Below are 18253 nucleotides of genomic sequence, written 5' to 3' on the forward strand. Positions count from 1 at the left end.
CAGTTTGTAGAGTGCTCCCCTAGCATGCAGGAGGCCATGGGTTCAATCCCCAGCAATACATAAGTCGGGTGTGGCAGTGTATGCTTGCAGTCCACATAGGGAGTTCAAGGCTAGCCTGAGACACATAAGATTCTGTCTTGAGTATGTTTTCAAGGCTATATAGTATTCTAAATCAAGGATGACCCAGGATGATTGTGGTTTCTGGGGGCTTGGCACTCTCTCCAGTGGTATGGTATGGTTATTACTAGCTTGTGTTACTGGCCTGGCAAGCTTCTGTGGCTATCTCTGTATACTCATCCGTGTTCCTTGGGTTTGTTCTGGCTGCAAGGGTGTGTATACCATCGTCTGGTACGGATGTCACGCAAGACAGAGTGAGCCTGAGTTTTCTAGTAATTGTGGTGTAACCCAGTTCTGCACTTTCCAGTATGAGTGCTGAAGAAATGGCTGAAGATGCAACTGAGGCAGGGGGATTGTAACCATGGGCTTTTCGACCCATGCCCCAGTTCTTGAAATAACGACTCTGAGACTTTTTATTTATGAATAATGCTTGGGCTTGTTCTGAGATTCACTTGTAACTTAATTATCCTGTTTATTTTGCTCTGTGAGTGCCACGTGGTTTCATGCGTCTGTCTCCTCCTCGGAGTTGGGGTAAATCTGTTCCTGGGCCTGACTCTATCCCAGAGTTCCTTTCTCCCCCACAGGAACTCCCACCTCCTATTTCCTACCTCAGCTGATAGGCCATTGGCTTTTTACTGACGGGTGAAGCTTCCACACAGAACACAGGAGATTCTCTCTGCAGAGGATTGCATAGATACAGTTCAGGGTACCCAGCATGGCAATAGACCGTCAGATGAAAGACACAGCAACTACAGATTTGGTCCAGAAAGACGTTTTGAAAACAGTGCCAGGTCAGAAGCACTTCTGCTTCTTCCCAAGTGTTTGGGCCAGAAGAGCTAGCTGCTGGACTTCCAGGGACGCACCAGGGATAGAGATGCATACACACATATTTCATACATGTCGGATTCTTATTTTCAGGATCCACTTCTCCCGAGGAGAGTTCTGAAGTTGGTGGATTAAGTATTTTAGTGAATCATGGGCATCACAAAGCACACAGAGCACTGGGTTCCGACCCCAGCTCCTAAGAAATTTGGATATGGCAGCACACACTTGTAATCCCCGAGCTCAGGAAGTGGAGGCAGGGGGATGAGGAATTTGACCTCATCTCTTGCCACATAGTAAGTTTAAGGCTAGCCTGGGAGACATCAGACCCTGTTTCAAGAAAGAAAAAGTGTGTCACCCTTAAGCATGAAGCCCCACATTTATCCAAGGAGATCCCTGATTCACTCGTGCCCACATCAAGACAGAGAATCTTCTCTGCCCTCAAGGCCCCTCGCACTCAATCACAGTACTCTGTCCCCTGGGACAGCCACTGCCCTGACTGCTAACAATGTAGGCAAGTGTCTCCCGAGGATGAGTTTTGGCCCCCGGTAGAATCGTGAACCCATGGCCACGCCCTTTCACGCCTGGTTCCTTTGGTTCCGTGTTACACGTGGTATCTGCTTTCATTACCAAATACCGTTCCATCCGTTGGCTGCCTCGACCTTTTGTACTTTGGCTGGTCCGGTGTGGCTGGGCATGTGTGTGGTTTGCAGTTTATGATGCTTCACACAGGCCTGCCGCAAACATCCTGTGTTCATCCTCCTTTCTGTTACGTGCTCACTGGCTCTGGGTCCCTGGTCAGCTCGCTTGCTATCTTGCTGGTGATGTACATGGTTGTATTTTTCTCTAGAAGGGTAGATACTGTCTCGAATGTTACTTGGCCTTTCCTATCATTCCTGACTACACGCACGGTGTGGGGACACATCCCCGCCTGCCTGTGCCGTGTGGGATAGATGAGCTAACGGCTGGAGTGGTGCCCAGCTCAGATTGGCAGGCTTCTGTTGTCTTCCCTGGTGAGCAGCAGCCGCCGGGGATGCTTAAGAACCATGTGTGATGGACTCTTCAGTAGAACAAGGCTTGAGCCTGAGGTAGAGGGAGGGGAGACTCCAAGATGGGGAGGACTGTTAGGTCTCAGGTATCGGCTGCTTCTAAAACGGGGGTTCTCAGCCTGTGGGTTGAACCAACCTTTTGCTAGGTATCCCCTGAGCTCATCAGAAAACACAAATATTTATATTATGATTTATAACAGCAAAACTACAGTTATGAAGTAGCAATGAAAACATAATCTTATGGTCTGAAGTCACCACAGCGTGGGGAACTGTGTTAAAGGGTCGAAGCGTTAGGAACCGAAGGTTGAGAACCGCTGCTCTAGAGTAAGAGATAGGGGCAGGGAGGGGCGGGGCGGGGAATGAAGTGATTGCAGGTGTGTATAGCAGGCCCCAAGTCCAGTCACTGTTTGGCCTAAGCTGGACAGGGTCCCTAGGAGGACTTGAAGGCCCCTGAGCATCAAGTATCTGGGGAACAGAGGTGATGTCCCCCATGGGAAGGGCATGCTTGGGACTGGTTAGCTAGCGCTGTGGTCTTCAGCCTTTGAGTGGCTGGTAAAGCCAGAGACGACGGTATGGACCATCTCTGGTCACTCAGCAGTCTCTCTGAAACAGGGGTGGGGGTGGGGTGGGGGGCATTGTGTGTCTTCGGGGCTCCCTCTTCCTTCCAGGCCCACCTTCTTCCTTCTCTTTCTGCTTTCCCCACCTGGCCTTCTCCCAGACAAGACAAGCCCCACGGGCAAAGGAGCAGATCCACGGTCCTCTTTCATGGGTGGTAGAAGGACCTGGAGGAGTGGTTGGTCCCTCGTCCACCCTCAGGAGCTTTCACTTAAAATGGCTGCCCTCTTGCTAAGGGAGCAGATGGTGGCCTGGAGCTGTCCCTGCAGGCAAAAAGCGAAGCTCTCCTGTGCTCCTCAGTTATGGTTCAGTGTGGTTAAGGGAGATGTCACAATGTCACAAGCAGGATGGCGGTGGTCAAGGGAAAGGGGGGGTCACAAGAACACTGCAGCCCTCGACCATTTCAAGTTCAATGTCAATGATTCTCTCTCTCTCTCTCTCTCTCTCTCTCTCTCTCTCTCGTTCTCTTCTTTCTCCCATTTCCCCTCTCCCTTCTTAGTCTCCTCGGACCAGATAGAACAACTGCACCGGAGGTTCAAGCAGCTAAGCGGGGACCAGCCCACCATTCGGTAAGACACGCAGCCAGCCTTGGGCTTCAAGTTACTCTCTGTCTGTTATCGCTTACCCTGGGTTCGTGTGACTCTGAGCTGGCTCCAAGGCCTGTCCTAGTTTCTGAAGCAAACCTCTTGTTTGAATTCTCCTGGGTCTCTGTAAGACAAGCTGTGGAAGGAAGAAGGGGCCCTATCGGGTTCTACAGGAACAGACACTCGCAGGGGACGCCAGGGAGGAGACAGACAGACAGCCACCCAGCCCTGCTTAACCTCTTTATGTCGTATGTGATCTGGACTTGTCCTGAAGTCCCCCCACCCCCACACTGAGCTCCTGCTGGATCGTCCCTGATGCTGGGAGTCTGAGGGTCTACTGATAGAGTTGTGTGTGGGACGCTGGTGTCGCCCTGATGGGTCTATCTCTAGACTTTACTTCCTCTGGGTCATTCCAGCCTTGGGCAAGGCGAAGCTGTCAACAAGGAGGGGTCAACCTCCTGTTAGGGAAGTAGACGGTTTTCTTCTCTGGCGTCACATTTATTTTTTTGGTACTTGGGTTAAACGTGTTTAAACTTGGGTTAAACATACACCCTTGGTCTATAGCCCCAGCTCCTTTTTTTTTCCCTTTGATGTACCACACTAAGTTGCCCAGGCTAGCCTTGGACTCACTCTATAGCCCAGGCTGGCCTTGGGCTCACTTGTCCTTCTTCCTGCTGAGCAGCTGGAATGGCCGGTGGGAGCCACCAGGCCCTGCAATGTGGAAAGATTTCTGTCACAAGCTTCCTAGCAGATAAGCAGTGTCCTCAAATACGCACGAGGTATCAAGGTGATGTCACTGTGACACGGACAGAAGCCTTGCATGGGCTGCAGAAAAGCTTCCTTTATAGATGGGCTTTGTTCCGCCCTTCGAGGGAGCCATGTGCACATGCACGTTTCCTTGCAGCCTACACAAAGGCACATTGTTAACTACAGCCTCACCCGGAAGGGTTCCACAGTCTTACGGTCCTGTGGCCTCTAGTCTCAATTTGCCACACACATTATCAAAGACAGGATGGATCTGCCCAGAGCAGCCATCCTACCCTTTAAGCCCAAAGGAAAAGCTGGGGCACCTCTCGAAGTTTCCTGGCTCTCATGGGCTCAGGTGCCTCATTCTGAGCCAGTCACCATGGCCAGCCACCAGACACACACTGTTTGCCTTACCTAGCACTGTGAAGATGTAGGCTCTGGAGTCAGACCCAGTCTTACCTGGCTTTGGGTCAGATGCCATCCCTTCAGACTTGAGGTGCAGACGCAAAAACCCGAGAGACAAGCTTCATGGACCTCAAGCTGTTGACTGTGTGGCTTTGGGCCAGCATCCATCCCACCCCTTCCTTGGAGCCGGCCTTCCGTGTAAAGCAGGCTGTGTCCTTGGGTTTGGATCTGTGCATTGTGCCTCAGATGCAACAGTTGGTCCCCAGGTTCTTGTCAAATGGGCCAGGTCACTGTGATCCACCTGAGATGGGGAACAGAGGCTGGGGGAGTCCTCAGTCCCATGGGGAAGGGGATGCCTGAGAGGTCCCACCTCCTCAGAGGTGAGTTTCGGATCAGAGGAAGGGGGACAGTTAAACGGTAAGGTATGAGTGGATGTTGGGGAGCCCCCATGCTGATGCTGCCTCTTAGCATGGCTAATAGCTATGGTGGGCGGTCTTGTCCCACAGGTGTACTTCACACAGTAGGTGTCTAGGCCCTCTCCAAGAAGGCTATAGCATTATCTTAGTTAGGGCTTTACTGCTGTGAGCAGGCACCATGACCAATGCAACTCTTAGAAGGACAACATTTGACTGGGGGTGGCTTACAGGTTCAGAGGTTCAGTCCATTATCACCAAGGCAGGAAGCATGGCAGCATCCAGGCAGGCATGGTGCAGGAGGAGCTGAGAGTTCTACATCTTCATCTGAAGGCTGCTAGCAGAAGACTGTCCCCCAGGCAGTTAGGATAAGGGTCTTAAAGCCCACACCCACAGTGACACACCTCCTCCAAGGCCACGCCTACTCCAACAGGGCCACACCTTCAAATAGTGACACTCCCTGGGCAGAGCGTGTACCAACCATCACAAGCATCTAAGGCAACCCATGTGTATCATGAGCAGGGTAACCAAGTTGGATTCCTTGGCACTGTAGTGGGAACAGTAGCCTCAGGCTGTGTTGTCAGGGGAGAGGTATTCACCCCGCAACTTCCCTAGAGGAAGTTGTGGCTTAAAATGCTTCCTGTGTACCTCACCAGGGCTTTAGCCCAAATGTTACAGCACATTGCAGCTGCACGGCCACTTGGTGTCCCAACATGAGCCCTCTACCCTCCCAGACGCTCCTTGGACATAGTGAATGGGGCGTGCCCGTCTATTGTCTTTCCCTTCCCCCCACCCAGAGCTGCCCTGAGCTGTCTGTCTATCTCACTCGCTTCTGGTCCATCAGAAAGTACTCAATTCTACCCAGAGTCTGGGGTTACTGTCCTGTCCTCCTGTCCCTCTGTTCTATCCCTCTCAGCCGTCACCCCCATGGTCCCCTCCCATCCTCCAGGCCTGTGTCCAGCACTGCCTGTGAGACATGGTTCCTTCCTTAAAGAGTCCCAAAGAGGCCTCAGTTTCTCTAGCATGGGAAGCGTCCAACACTGGGTGATGGAAGTACTTGGCAGAGCTGTGCATGTGAAGAGGAAAGACCATGACCTCTCAGGATGGGGAAGCCCTCAGAAACCAGAGAAGTCAGGCCATGTGACATAGGGCTTACTGTAAGTTCTGCTCTGAGGCCTGGCAGAGAACGTCCTTGGCAGCTGAGCCGAGCCTCAGAAGCCACCGGAAACTACCAGAAACTAGCCCACAGCCCTGTACTTGCAGAAGAGGCCAGCCCAGCCCTCTGTGGCTTTCTTGGTTTCGTGTGTCCTTTGTGGGCTGAATGCTTGTCCCTCTTGGTGAGCTCCTCACCGGGGTTCAGAGTAAAACTGGGCAGGAGTGGGTGCACACCGAGTTCTAATTCTCTCCAAAGCCAAAAGGTACAACCTGGAGAAAGGGAACGGGCCTCCCTGGTGCCTGAGTGCTTCTGCCAGCCAGCTGTGTGACTACAGCTTACTGGCTAGACTTCTCTGGGCTCCACGGTCTTGTCTATGAAAGCGAGTCCATCATTCCCACCATTTATGGGTATGAGTCTCACACTATGTGGCCTGGCATAGGGAGGACACTTCAGAACTTGGGGGAGATGGCTTAAACACCCCTTACCACAGACTTTAAGCTGCCCTGGAGGAGGTCAGAAAGGTTGCTGTCTCTTGGGGCTTTTTGGTGGCCCTTCTTGCTGGCCACTAGGGCGGCAGCACGGGACTGATGGTAGGTAGGTCAGCTTGGTCCCAAGGGCAATGATCTGCTAGCAGCCATGGCCTAGGGTAGAGCGGAGCTGCTCTTACGGCTGTACCATCCAGAGCTGAGCCCTAGTGACAAAGCTCACCAGGGATCTAGAGGGCACAGGGTCCCGAGGCTGCTCCACTTGGCCTGGCCCAGCATTGGCCACGAAACTTGACTTCTCTTTGTCAGAGTAGGGGGCAGCAGAAGTCAGAGGTCTCTGGGTACCCGATGGCTAGACCTTCCTCTCGTGAGTGGCCGCTTCCAGATCAAGGGCAGCACGTCACTCCTTGGGGGGGGGCAGCCTCCTCCTTCCTCCCCTCCCCCTCCCTTTTTTGGGGATTCTAGCAAGGGCTCTGTATTAAGCTACATCCCCAGGCCCTTCTCTACTTTTGTCACAGGGGCTTGCTAAGAGCTATGTAGGCTGGCCTCAAACTTACAATCCTCCTGCCTCAGCTCCCTAAGTACCTGGGATAACAGGTGCTACCTGTCCACCGCTACACTGCCATGGTGTCCGTGTTCCCATCAGTGTTCATGTGTGACATCCTATTCCATTGTCCTGAGTATTGCCACAATCTTATCTTACAAGTGGGACACCTGAAGCTAGGGGCGGGGACACACACACACATACACACACACACACGCTGCAGGGGCAGAGCCTGCGTCAGCAGCCGGGGCCTCTCTACTTCACCCTTCTCACAGGCCTGGAGACGGAACCTCACAGAAGGAGGTGCCTGAGGTGAGGGGGCAGGTAGGATAGTAGAATGGGTAGGGTAGTAACTAGAGGTTGAGAAGAGTGGAGAGGGAGGTGCCGGGGGCATGAGCGTGGCTATGCCCTGCCTGGCTTCCAGTGCGATTTGCCACAGCTGGATGAGCCTGGGCAGGTGACTGGCCCTGTGTGTCAAATTTACTTCAGGGATCACAGGAGCCACAACAGGCTTCCCTGGGGTGAGGCACCTGCTGCAGGCCTTAGAGCTCACACAGCCGCTGTGACTATGACAGTCGTGGGAGCAGTGGCCAGGAGAGGGGAGGGGCCTCTGATGATCTGATGGTGTCCGTGGTAACCTTGGCTTCCCCGGTCAGTCTGGGGTTCTGGTTTCTCTTGTTTCTTCCTGTGGTTGTTACAGGCTAGCAACTATATGGGGGTGGGACAGAGCCCCGTGTGTCTGTCCCTGGGGCTCCCTGGGTCCTCATAGTTGCCAGTTGCAAGGGCTGGTAACCGTTATCCCGTGTGGAAACTCCCTCTGTAGAAACAGACAGCGCTATGCTTCTTATTTTAAGGAAACCAGAGGGGGAGTTTTTAGTAGTTTGGGGGAGAGGTCGTACCTGAGAATGATCCAGTCATTAAAGATGTACTGCCACTTTAAGCATCTCAGGAAGAAACCCTCTCCTGTCACCCACCCACATCACCCTGGAAACCGGACTCCGTATGTGCACGCTTCATCCTAGGTGTGATGTTCTTGAGGCTTGGTGGCAGAGTGTGTCCTTGTCTGGTTAGGGTCTCATCAGACAGAGTCTGCACGGGCCCAGAGTGGCCTTAAACTTGTGATCCTCCTGCCTCAGCCTTCTCATCTCTAGGATCCCAGGCATGTACCACTGTCACGGTACTGTCGGATTTGATTTTGTTTATTATTATTTGCTTTTTTGTTGTTGTTGTTGTTGTTTTGAGACAGGGTTTCTCTTTGTAGCCCTGGCTGTCCTGGAACTCACTCTCTAGACCAGGCTGACCTCGAACTCAGAAATCCACCTGCCTCTGCCTCCCAAGTGCTGGGATTAAAGGCGTGTACCACCACACCTGGCTGTTTTTTTTTTTTCTCTGTGTTCCCCAGGCTGGACTCGAAATCCTAGGCTCAGCTTCTCAAGTGCCTAGGACTTCTGGTTGAACTGCTGCACCCACTTGACTGGATTCCTTTTTTAAAGTATTACTTTGTGTTTACACAACCTTGTGGGGTTGGTTCTCCCCTTCCACATTTATGTGGCTTCTGGAATTGAACTCGGGTCTCCAGGCTTACATAGCAAGCGTCTTCCCACGCTGGGCCATCTCATCAGGCCCGACACCCAATTCCTTCCGCATCCACCATGTCCCAAAGCTTGCTTGCTCTGTTTCTTTGTGTCTTCATTTTGTCACCTGGCACACCAGGACAACTGTCCTAATGTGTCCTTTTAACCTGGGCTCTGGTGAATGTAGAAGGTGGCTGTACCCAGCCACCAGCTCCTGACTGGCTAGATGTCACCAGTCCAGCCACGAGGGAGGGGCAGGAAGCAAGCCAGGGGTATCGAGAACAGGAAAGATCCGGACACCTGGTTCTATTTGTGTCAGAGCCTGAGGCCCCACTCCTGTGAGGTAAAGCCAGGGCAGGATAAGGGACTGTTTGTGGTCCCTCCCAAGTCAAACAGCCTCTGTTCCTGCTCTGGTCTAGTCCGGTGTCACATCCCTCCCTAAAGTCCTCTTTTTAAAAAATCAGCCAACCCTCCCCCCTTTTGAGCATTCATTCTTGTTTCCTGAAGTACTGGGCTATGCCCTAGGTCCCTCAGAAGGTCATTGCCATAGAACAGGTACAGGCAGCCTGAAAGGAGGCTTTTCCCCTCCTGTGAGGACAGGCAGCTGAAACTGTCCGTGTCCCCCCTGCCAGGCCCATAGCTGCTGGTGGGATGAATCTCTTTACTGAATTAAAACTCACACACACTTTACGGCTTAATTATATAAGTGCACAGCAGTGTCAGTGTCTCTGCAGAGCGGGTATCCAGAATATTTGTCACCTAAGAGACGCTTGTTCCCCTTAGGTGTCTTCTGGCTCCCTCAGATTTTTGCCTCAGTGTCTCAGCCTGTTCTGGACACCTCATTTAAACAGAGTCATGTGACCTTTCCCTGCCAATGCCTTTCCAACGGTGTCAATTTTCAGGTTCATCCTCCTGCAGTGGGTACCAGTGTCCCATTCTTTTCCTGGCTGCATAATGTTCCCCTGGGTGGACAGTCCACAGTCCAGCTATCAATTTATCTGGTAGCAGCCACTGTTGGCCCTTCTGGGGATCTTAGGAGCCTTGTTCCCATGGAGACTGCCCGTGTGTGCTGTGTCTCTTGGGCATATGCTGGGATGTGCCAGGTCATGAGATATTCAGAAAGTCCATTTCCTTGAGACCTGAATCCTCCTGCTGGGAGCCCAGTGCAGCCACCCCTCCCCCTCCTCCCTCCCCCTCCCCCCTCCCCAGACTCTGCAGATCTATCTCTGCAGCCTGAGTGTGAGTGTACCCCCCACCTCCCAGGTTCCTCTGAGGGTCAGGCTCCCTCAGTCCTCCCACTGGCATCCAATCTGTAGGCAGAGGCCTGAGGGGAGGGTGGGGCTGTCGGCGATGAAGTGATACCTCACGGCCTGTGTCCGATGGCACTGATGACTATTCTCTTGTGACTTTCTCTCCTGCGTGTCCTGAAATACAGGAAGGAGAACTTCAACAATGTCCCTGACCTGGAGCTCAACCCGATCCGATCTAAAATCGTCCGTGCCTTCTTCGACAACAGGTGTGCTTCCTCTCCTGGGCAGGCCGAGGTGGCCTACCTCTTCCATCACCAAACAGAGAATGGGTGGGGGTGGACAGTCCTGCATGGCTTTGGACGGCTCTCCTGGGTTCAATCCACTTCTCTGTGAGTCACTGCTGGCTGCGTGACAGCCGACTCCCAACCTAGCAGACCCTTTGGGTTTTCTTCACATTTGCACGCATGCACGTGTGTGTATGTGTGTGTGTGTGTGTGCGCGCAGGTGCACATGTATGTTTGTGTGTTCGTGGATGCCAGAAGACAACCTTAGCTGGCATGTCTCAGTTTACCAATTTGGCTAGGCTGGCCAAGGGAGTTCCAGGGAATCCTCCTGCCTCAACCTCCCCAGAACTGAGATTATAGGCAAACGACTCACCCACACCCCAGTCCTTACGCTTGTTGGACAAGCATGTCACCTGCTGAGCCCCGCTTTTTACATTTTATCCTTGTTTCTGAAATAGAACCCAGGGTCTCAGGTGTGCTAGGCAGGTTCTCTCCCTCTGGGATCCGACCCCAGCCCCAAGCTCGGCACTGATTCCTCGTGGCTTCCTTGGGCCCGGAAGTTCAGCGTCTCCTCCCACCTGTGGCCAAGGCTAAGAACAGGAGGTACAGCTGGGCTTTAGGCTCCAGTGCTGAAGGCACCGTTCCAGCCTCAGCTGCTGGGGCTCTAGAGATCTGATTGGATAGTGAGCGCTCTGACCTCTGAACTGATGGGTCTGTCATGGGTATTACTGGGAAGTAACTAAACCAGGCTGAGGCCTAGTTGGAGAAGCAGGGACACTTCAGGGTGAAGGTGAAGGTGAAGGACTGTGGCAGACAGCTCAGGCACAGATTCTTGGGAACATGTACCCAGAGGGCCATGTTGACATGAGTTTGTGTGTGTCTGTCTGTATATGTCTGTGTAGTACTCTGTACACATAGAAGTCAGCCATCTCAAGAGATATTTTCATGTACTGAGGTCCTTCTTCCCTTCCCCGGCTGCCACCATAGGAACCTGCGCAAGGGACCCAGCGGCCTGGCCGATGAGATCAACTTTGAGGACTTCCTGACTATCATGTCTTACTTCCGACCCATTGACACCACCCTGAGCGAGGAACAGGTGGAGCTGTCTCGAAAGGAGAAGCTGAGATGTATGTGCTGAGTCCCAGGTTCTCCAAACGTGGGGATCCCCAACAGCGGGAGGCTAGGCCATCTGTAGGGGGAGGGAGACAGCCAGGGGACATAGCCTGTGTCCTTACACCATCGGCCCCTAAACAGCAGTGTTGGGTGACCTCTCTGAAGTTGCACCTTGGTGGCAGCCTCATAAAAATCCCAGCAGCTTCTGGCCTTCCAGGATAGGAGGGGAGTGGGGAGCATGGATTAGGGGGGGGTGTTGGGTGTAGTTTAAAGACCTGGGTTTCCCTTGAAATCTTACACTCAGCCATGTGACCTTGAACCCTGGCATAGTGTACTGACTCTGAACACGGGTGGCAGTGGAGCTGAGGACTCTGTTGCAGACAGAACCTTGCGTCCAAGGCTGGGGAGCCCCTGAGTCTGGGTCCCACACCTGCTCCCCCATGGTGTTCTAGGAGCACAGTCTATGGCAGGCTCTACCTTAGGTCTACCTTAGGATGGCAGCTCTAGGGAGCATTTGGTGGCCATCCTGACTGGACGGCAGCATAGAGCCCAAGCAGCGGTAGTTAGCAGTCACGTCTCCTTTCCCCTCTGTGGTCTTTTCCTGACCTTCCCGACCGCCTCAGGCTCTGAGTGCTTGGCTATGTTTAGCTCTGGAGTGCATGTGAGGAACTCTTGAGAACAACCATCCTGAGTGTCCCCTGGGCCTCTTGTGTCAGTTTAGGACATACCCATGGTCCCAGTTGGTTGTTTGCTCTGAAGGCTGGGGTGAGGATCATGAAATCAGAAGATAACAGGTCTGAACCGGTTCAAGACCGCTGTCTGAGCGCTTACAGGCTTTGGCAGCCCATCTGTGAAGTGGGTTGCAGCCGCCCTGATCTCACGGGGTCAGCTAGGACATCGTGACCAGGAAATACTTTGCATGGCTCTGGGCACTTGGTTCCTGATAAATGCCAGAGCAGAGGGCTGGGGTGGTGGGGAGCGGCCACTCGGTACTTCATCTTTATGAGCTGTTGCCAAGCCTGAGAGAGGCAGCCAGGCCTTGCTAAGTCTCCTGTCACCCTCACGATCTACCTAGAACTGGCCACCAATCAGGATGTGGGTATCATGGCTCAAGACCTGGCATTTTAAGGTGATACCTGAGAAGCCCTGGGCTCTTGAGATATCCAGTCATGTCACTCGTGTCTGAAGTATAGTGGGGTTGGCAGACATTGCTTCCAATTCCCCCCTTTTTTTTTTTTCTCGATACAAGGTTCCTCTGTATAGCCCTGGCTGTCCTGGAACTCACTCTGTAGACCAGACTGGCCTCGAACTCAGAAATCTGCCTGCCTCTGCCTCTCAAGTGCTGGGATTAAAGACGTGTGCCACCACCGCCCAGCCCAATTCCCTTCTTAAGAGATGAGAAACTGAGGCTTAGAGAAGTCACTTGTTCAGTGCATCCCACTAGGGAGAGACCAGTTAGGTCCCATGCCCGGTGCCCTTCTGCCCCAAGGCTTTGCCATCTAGATCTTGCCATGATGTTTTGTGTTTACTTTGGTACAGCTTCAGAGTGGGAGTCTCCTGGCCCCACTCCTGGCTTGGCCTAACTGACTTCTACGTCCTCTGTTGCTTACAGTTCTGTTCCATATGTATGACTCGGACAGCGATGGCCGCATCACTCTGGAAGAGTATCGAAATGTAAAGTATGCTCTCTTGGCCCTGCCTGGGGCTCCTGGCGTCTCCCCCTTCTCGGACTGCCGAGTCCCAAGGTCACCAAGTGTCTGCCCCACTGGCAGGTGGTGGAGGAGCTGCTCTCTGGAAACCCTCACATTGAGAAGGAGTCAGCTCGGTCCATTGCAGACGGGGCCATGATGGAAGCCGCCAGCGTGTGCGTGGGGCAGATGGTGAGAGCCCCTTGGGGTAGAGGGAGGGAAGGAAGGGTGGCCAGCAGGAGTTCACCGGCAGATACCCCATTCCACGGCTCCACAATACCTTCCCTATGGCTGGAGTCTGTGCTTCTTGAAGGTCTCAGTGGCAGGAGCCGGGTGTCCCTCCGGTTCTCACCAGAGCCCGGCATGGAGGGGGGGGCCATAACCAGTGCAGGTTCCTCTGCCTCCGGGAGACTGCAAGTCTGGAGATCTGTGTCATTTGGGAACCAGAGAGCAAGGCTTAAGGAGTGCCACTGTGGCCTTCCTTACCTGTCCTCACCCCCGAGGGCAGCACCCAACACACTATCCCCACGTGCGCTGTGTCCTGAGTGACGTGGAGGTGTTTTCGGGCCTGGACACTGGGGCCAGCACCTTTCGTTTGTGAAGACCATTGGTGTTGGGGGTGGGGCAGTTGAGGGACCGAGTTGAGAGGCTGCAGAACAGGGGATTGGCAATCTGTGTTCACCGTTTCATGGCTTCAGCCTCGTTCTTACCTCTGGGGAAACTGAGGCTCCGCTCTGAAGATTTCTCTGGAGCTTGTGATCTTTTCTGTGTGGGGTTGTAGCCCAGCAGCCCCTGGGGACCGATGACTAGGGTGGGTAGGTGGTCACCTCCGTGGACGGGGCGGGGCATCTGGCCTCCTTGCATCTGTATTGCCAACAGCTTCAGAGTGGAGGCAGCTCCATGCTGGAGCCTCTGCCCCCCCCCCCCCCGCCATGTCTCCTGCTTGTCACTGGGATCAGGTCCTTACTCCCTAGAGGTCATGGTGGCAGAACACAGCCCTCCTGGCTTGTATCTCTCTGGGCTTTTCTCTCAGAGAAGCAACTGGCCCCAGTTAAAAGAAAAATAAAAGCCACACTGTGCATGTGAACTGCCTTAGGGCCCTGACCCTGTGGAGAACGGAGCTCCCCTGTAACTGTGGAGCCAAACATCCATTTGGCTTAATTATACTCTTCTTGCTAAATGACTCCCAGCCCGCTTCACTTTCAACTGCCGACTTTTCTTAATCTGCTGTAGTAAAATTGTTGGCAGCTGGTGCCTGCTGATTTATATCAAATCTGCCCTGTCACAGAAGTGGTAGCGTCCCAAGTGCAGAGGGGACAGAGCCACCAGGGAGCCTGGCATGTGTGTCTACCTGTGGAACACACACTGCGTATCCACCAGATCAACACAGACCCCACTCTGGCCGGGGCTGAGCTATGGGTCAGGGCAGCCACTGGCTTCCGATGTTGGTTAAATGCTTCTGACCACACCAACTCACCAGAGAGCCACCCACCTTCTCTCTTTTGATGCTGTTCCAAAGCCACTTATTGACTTGGGCGGGGACACTCTTAAGTACCATCTTTTAGGTCCTGTCTGTACAGGGGATCTTGGCGGATGAGGGTGGGGCTGCTGGCCTAGGCTTCATCCTGGGCTCCCCAACTCCTGGCCTTCTGTCCTTAGCAGCACCGCCCTCCTGTTCCACTCCTCACAGTGGGGCCCGAGTCTATAATTAGCTCCCCTCACCCAGCCTGGGAGCCTGGTGCCCTGGAGAGGGAGGGACAGAGGAGAAACCCTGGGGACAGGGCAGGCCCAGGCCAGCGGAAAACTGGGGGTTTTATGAAATGTTTTAAGAAACAAAGAAATATTAAAGGGGCATTGACCCTTACCCCCAAGAGCAACCGGGAGAGGGTGAAAGGTCACTCCTTCTCCATGCCCAGTCTAGGCCCTGCCCTGTGGAACCACCTTCGGGGTCTTTTTCTACAGCACCATCGGACACACACGTGTGTCTTTGCTGTTCTGTTGTGTCCAGTCACTTGCATTTCGGGGAACGGAGGGGTGGTAGTCTGGGTTTTGAACTCAGTGCCCAGTACATGCTAAGCTCAGGCTGTACCACTGAGCTCTAGTCTAGCCTGACTCCAATCAGCCTTGACTGGACATGGTCTTCTTTCCTCTTGGCAGAGGCATGTGTCCAGTGGGTGGGTGATATTTCTACAAGCATGTTTGGGAACTGCAGGCACTCACTCCTTGTGGGTCTCCTGTTCTTGGCTCTGTGGACATCTCAGAGCCTTTCCACACTGAGAAGAGGCTAGCCCCCTCGATAGCCACGAAGGGTAGAATCCAGGAGGACTCTGGGCAGTGCAGGGAACCCTCTGAGTACCCAGAAGGGACCTTTGGAGCCTTGCACTGCTGGTCACTGCCACAGCGAGCTGCTGGGTGAACTGTTTTTGAAGACTCGTTCAGCAGTGTGTGCACGGAGCCCTGGTGACATCCCCTCTGTCCCTCTGGTAGGAAGGATACAGCTGGAGACTTGCTGTTCCCTGGTTATCATAGTGACTCATGGGCACGAGGGTGGCCACAGAAGGCCCTCCATGCCCTTCCCTTTACCCTAGTGGGCTGTGAGCATAGATTAGCTCAGAATAGTTGTGTTATCAGTACAGGGAACAGAGGCAGGACCCAGACTGGCAGGATGTATCTTGGTGGATAGGTTTCTGGGGACAGGGTGACGTGGGCTGTATTGGGAAGGAAAGTCCATGCCCAGAGGTCCCACTGTTTCTTCCCCTGACCGTCCTGGGGGAGTTTGGTGGGATAAAACCTGTGCCTCTGTTGGGAGTTTGAAGAAACTGGCCTTGACAAAAAACGAATGACCTAGCCTCAACTCTACCTCAAAAAGGCTACCTCTGTGCTCTGGGTGTTGGGAGGAGGTGGACTGTCTCAGAAGAGCCCGGCAGACCCCTCTGGCCACTCATTGACTACAATCTTGTCCTCAGGAACCGGACCAGGTGTATGAGGGGATCACCTTTGAGGACTTCCTGAAGGTAGGTTCCAGAGGGGAAAGATGGGGGCTCCGGGCCACCATGAGGAGCTGTGGCTCTTTGCAGATCCCAAGTGCCCACCAGGGCTGTTCTCTAGGAAGGCCTTGCAAGCCACATTGACTGACGTGCTTGGCTTTGTGGAAAGGGCGGTGTTGCTGTGTGGTCTGTGACTTAAGTGGCACATGGGTTGATGGGAGAAGTGAATTTTTTTCTCTCTCTTGGGACCCTGGCAATCCTTCCTGGGAGCAGCTGCTTTTTCACAGCAGAGCAGAGATTCTAGAATATTCTGAAAACTTCCTGCACAGGGACAAACCACCAGCGTTCTGCAGACTGGAGCAGGTGGCATGTTGCCGAGTTCTGCTGGGATTCATGAGTGGCTATCCACTCGCCTGTTTCCCCCCCCCCCCCCGCGTAATGCGCCTGCAGGCAATCTGGTGGATAGTGGTTACTGTCGCACGTGCGCGTGCGCACACACACACACACACATATACACACTTTCTCTCTCTCTCTCTCTCGGGCTGGAAGTTAAGACTGGCTGCTGGCTGCTGGCTGCTGCACTGACCAAGGTATCCGGAAGCAGAAAGAAGAAAATGCCAAAGTCATGTCTCCGAGCCCTTCTAGGGATAGAAGTCAGGATGTAGGAAGACCTAGGAACCTCCCAGTCCAGCCTCCCAGCCTGCAGGCCTCACTAAGGCCTGTGCATGGAGGGAACCTGGGGCCTCTAGGGTTCATTGGCAGAGCCTCTGCCTACCAGATGGATTCTGGCTACAGGCAGGCAAGCAGCACAGCCCCAGCCTCTCAGGGGAGGAGGCAGAGGTCAGCTGCTGACCCTATCCCATGACAGGCCCACCCCGGGCTGCACAGGGCATATAGAGGGGGAAGACAGGAGCTATTACTGTACAGATCTGCTTGGGCATGACTGGGACCTGTTCATGTAAGAACACGATGCAGGACGCCAGGGCAGCAGGAGCATCAAGAAGAGGCGCAGTCGCCTTGAGCATGTCCTGGTTGCACACAAGTACAATGTTTGTCCAGGAGGTTGAGGCAGGGGCATCTTGAGTTCAAAGCCAGCCTGGGCTAGAGTAAGACTCTTGTGACAAACCAACCCTGCTGTTTTCCCCGGGGTTCTTCAGAAGCTAGCTCCTTACGTTGTCCCTTTTGGTGCCCCCCCCCCCCCCCAGTGTCTGTGCTCTCCCAGAACTTGACTGAATCATCATGGAGCCCAGGATCTTTCTCTGAGAACATCTCGAACTCGAACTCCCAGTAGTTGGGGCTGTTCTTTGTGAAGTGGAAATATTTCTGTGTCCCTACAGGACCAGGCAGGGGCCAGCGGGAAGTCTAGCTCCGAGGCCTGCCTCACCCTGGGAAGCTTAGGGGGGCATCTCTGTAGATGCTGAGTGACAGCCTTCAGTGTGGTACCTGCTGTCCCTGCTCTTATCCTGGCTCCCTACTTGAAACCCCTGACTTGCTCATAGCCAAAGTACTGGAGAGAGGGTGATCTTGGGAGGGACAAGGTCTTGTCCTGCAGGCCAATGGCCTCATGACCTGAATGTCCAAGCCCTAACTGTCTAGGGTTGAAAGTCTACAGCAGTATCACTGAGCATAAGTTTGAAGCAGGTGACTTCTTATCCCACCAAGGTTATGGTGACCAAGCTGGCAGGTCATTTAATGATAGCTGTCTAGTGACACCTGCCATGTAACAGCCCCTAGGTGCTGACGCAGTGCTCTGCTGACCCCAGTCTGAGTCTGAAAAGTGGGCAGCATGGCGAGGCCACTCTGGAATTGGACTGGGGAAAAGGAGGCTGGAACTCTCAAGAGGCCATTGGGGTGGGCGGAGGACTGGATCATGGAGCCCACTGAGCCCTTGCTTGGATTCAGGACTTCATCCTAACTCCACAGTGACTATCTCGGCAAGAGCCTGAAGGTCAGAGTGAGAGGAACCAGCAGACACACGGACTCCTTCCTCATGTAGCTTGGCCTTGAACCCATCCTGCTTCTTAGGAGCAGACAGTGGCTCAGTCAGCGGCAGGGCAGTGAGTGGGTGGGCAGGCCAAGGACCTAGCTCAGGTGGGCATCTGGCAGTGGTGGGGATGCCTGCTGATGCCACTCCCTCCATTCCAGATCTGGCAGGGCATTGACATCGAGACCAAGATGCACATCCGCTTCCTCAACATGGAGACCATCGCCCTCTGCCACTGACCTGCTGCCGCTGACTATGCAAGGGAGGGGGTGGCTGGAAGCTGGGGGGTGGCCGAGGACCGATGTTCAGCCCTTTGCCTGGGCTGCTGTGACAATCAGTAACTCTTTGGTTATCCTCCTTGTGGGGCATGGTGGGTGGGACTCCGATGTTTTTTTATCTCTAACAGTGACAATAAAGGTTTCCTAATGAGCCCGGC

At 53.8% G+C, this 18253-nt stretch overlaps 1 protein-coding gene across 1 annotated transcript in view; it reads left to right on the forward strand.

Annotated features, from left to right (window-relative positions):
• Window positions 1–18253, forward strand: part of Tesc (tescalcin) — a 32229-nt gene extending 13976 nt beyond the window's left edge. Inside the window, exons 2-8 of the mRNA XM_028765471.1 lie at window positions 3103–3172; window positions 9947–10027; window positions 11033–11172; window positions 12771–12832; window positions 12931–13038; window positions 15813–15860; window positions 17979–18253. Of these exons, the coding sequence (XP_028621304.1) occupies window positions 3103–3172; window positions 9947–10027; window positions 11033–11172; window positions 12771–12832; window positions 12931–13038; window positions 15813–15860; window positions 17979–18056 (587 nt within the window). The 3' untranslated portion in view covers window positions 18057–18253. The remainder of the gene's footprint in view (window positions 1–3102; window positions 3173–9946; window positions 10028–11032; window positions 11173–12770; window positions 12833–12930; window positions 13039–15812; window positions 15861–17978) is intronic.

This window comes from Grammomys surdaster, unplaced genomic scaffold (assembly GCF_004785775.1).
Source record: "Grammomys surdaster isolate TR1022 unplaced genomic scaffold, NIH_TR_1.0 164, whole genome shotgun sequence".
Lineage (NCBI taxonomy): Eukaryota > Metazoa > Chordata > Mammalia > Rodentia > Muridae > Grammomys > Grammomys surdaster.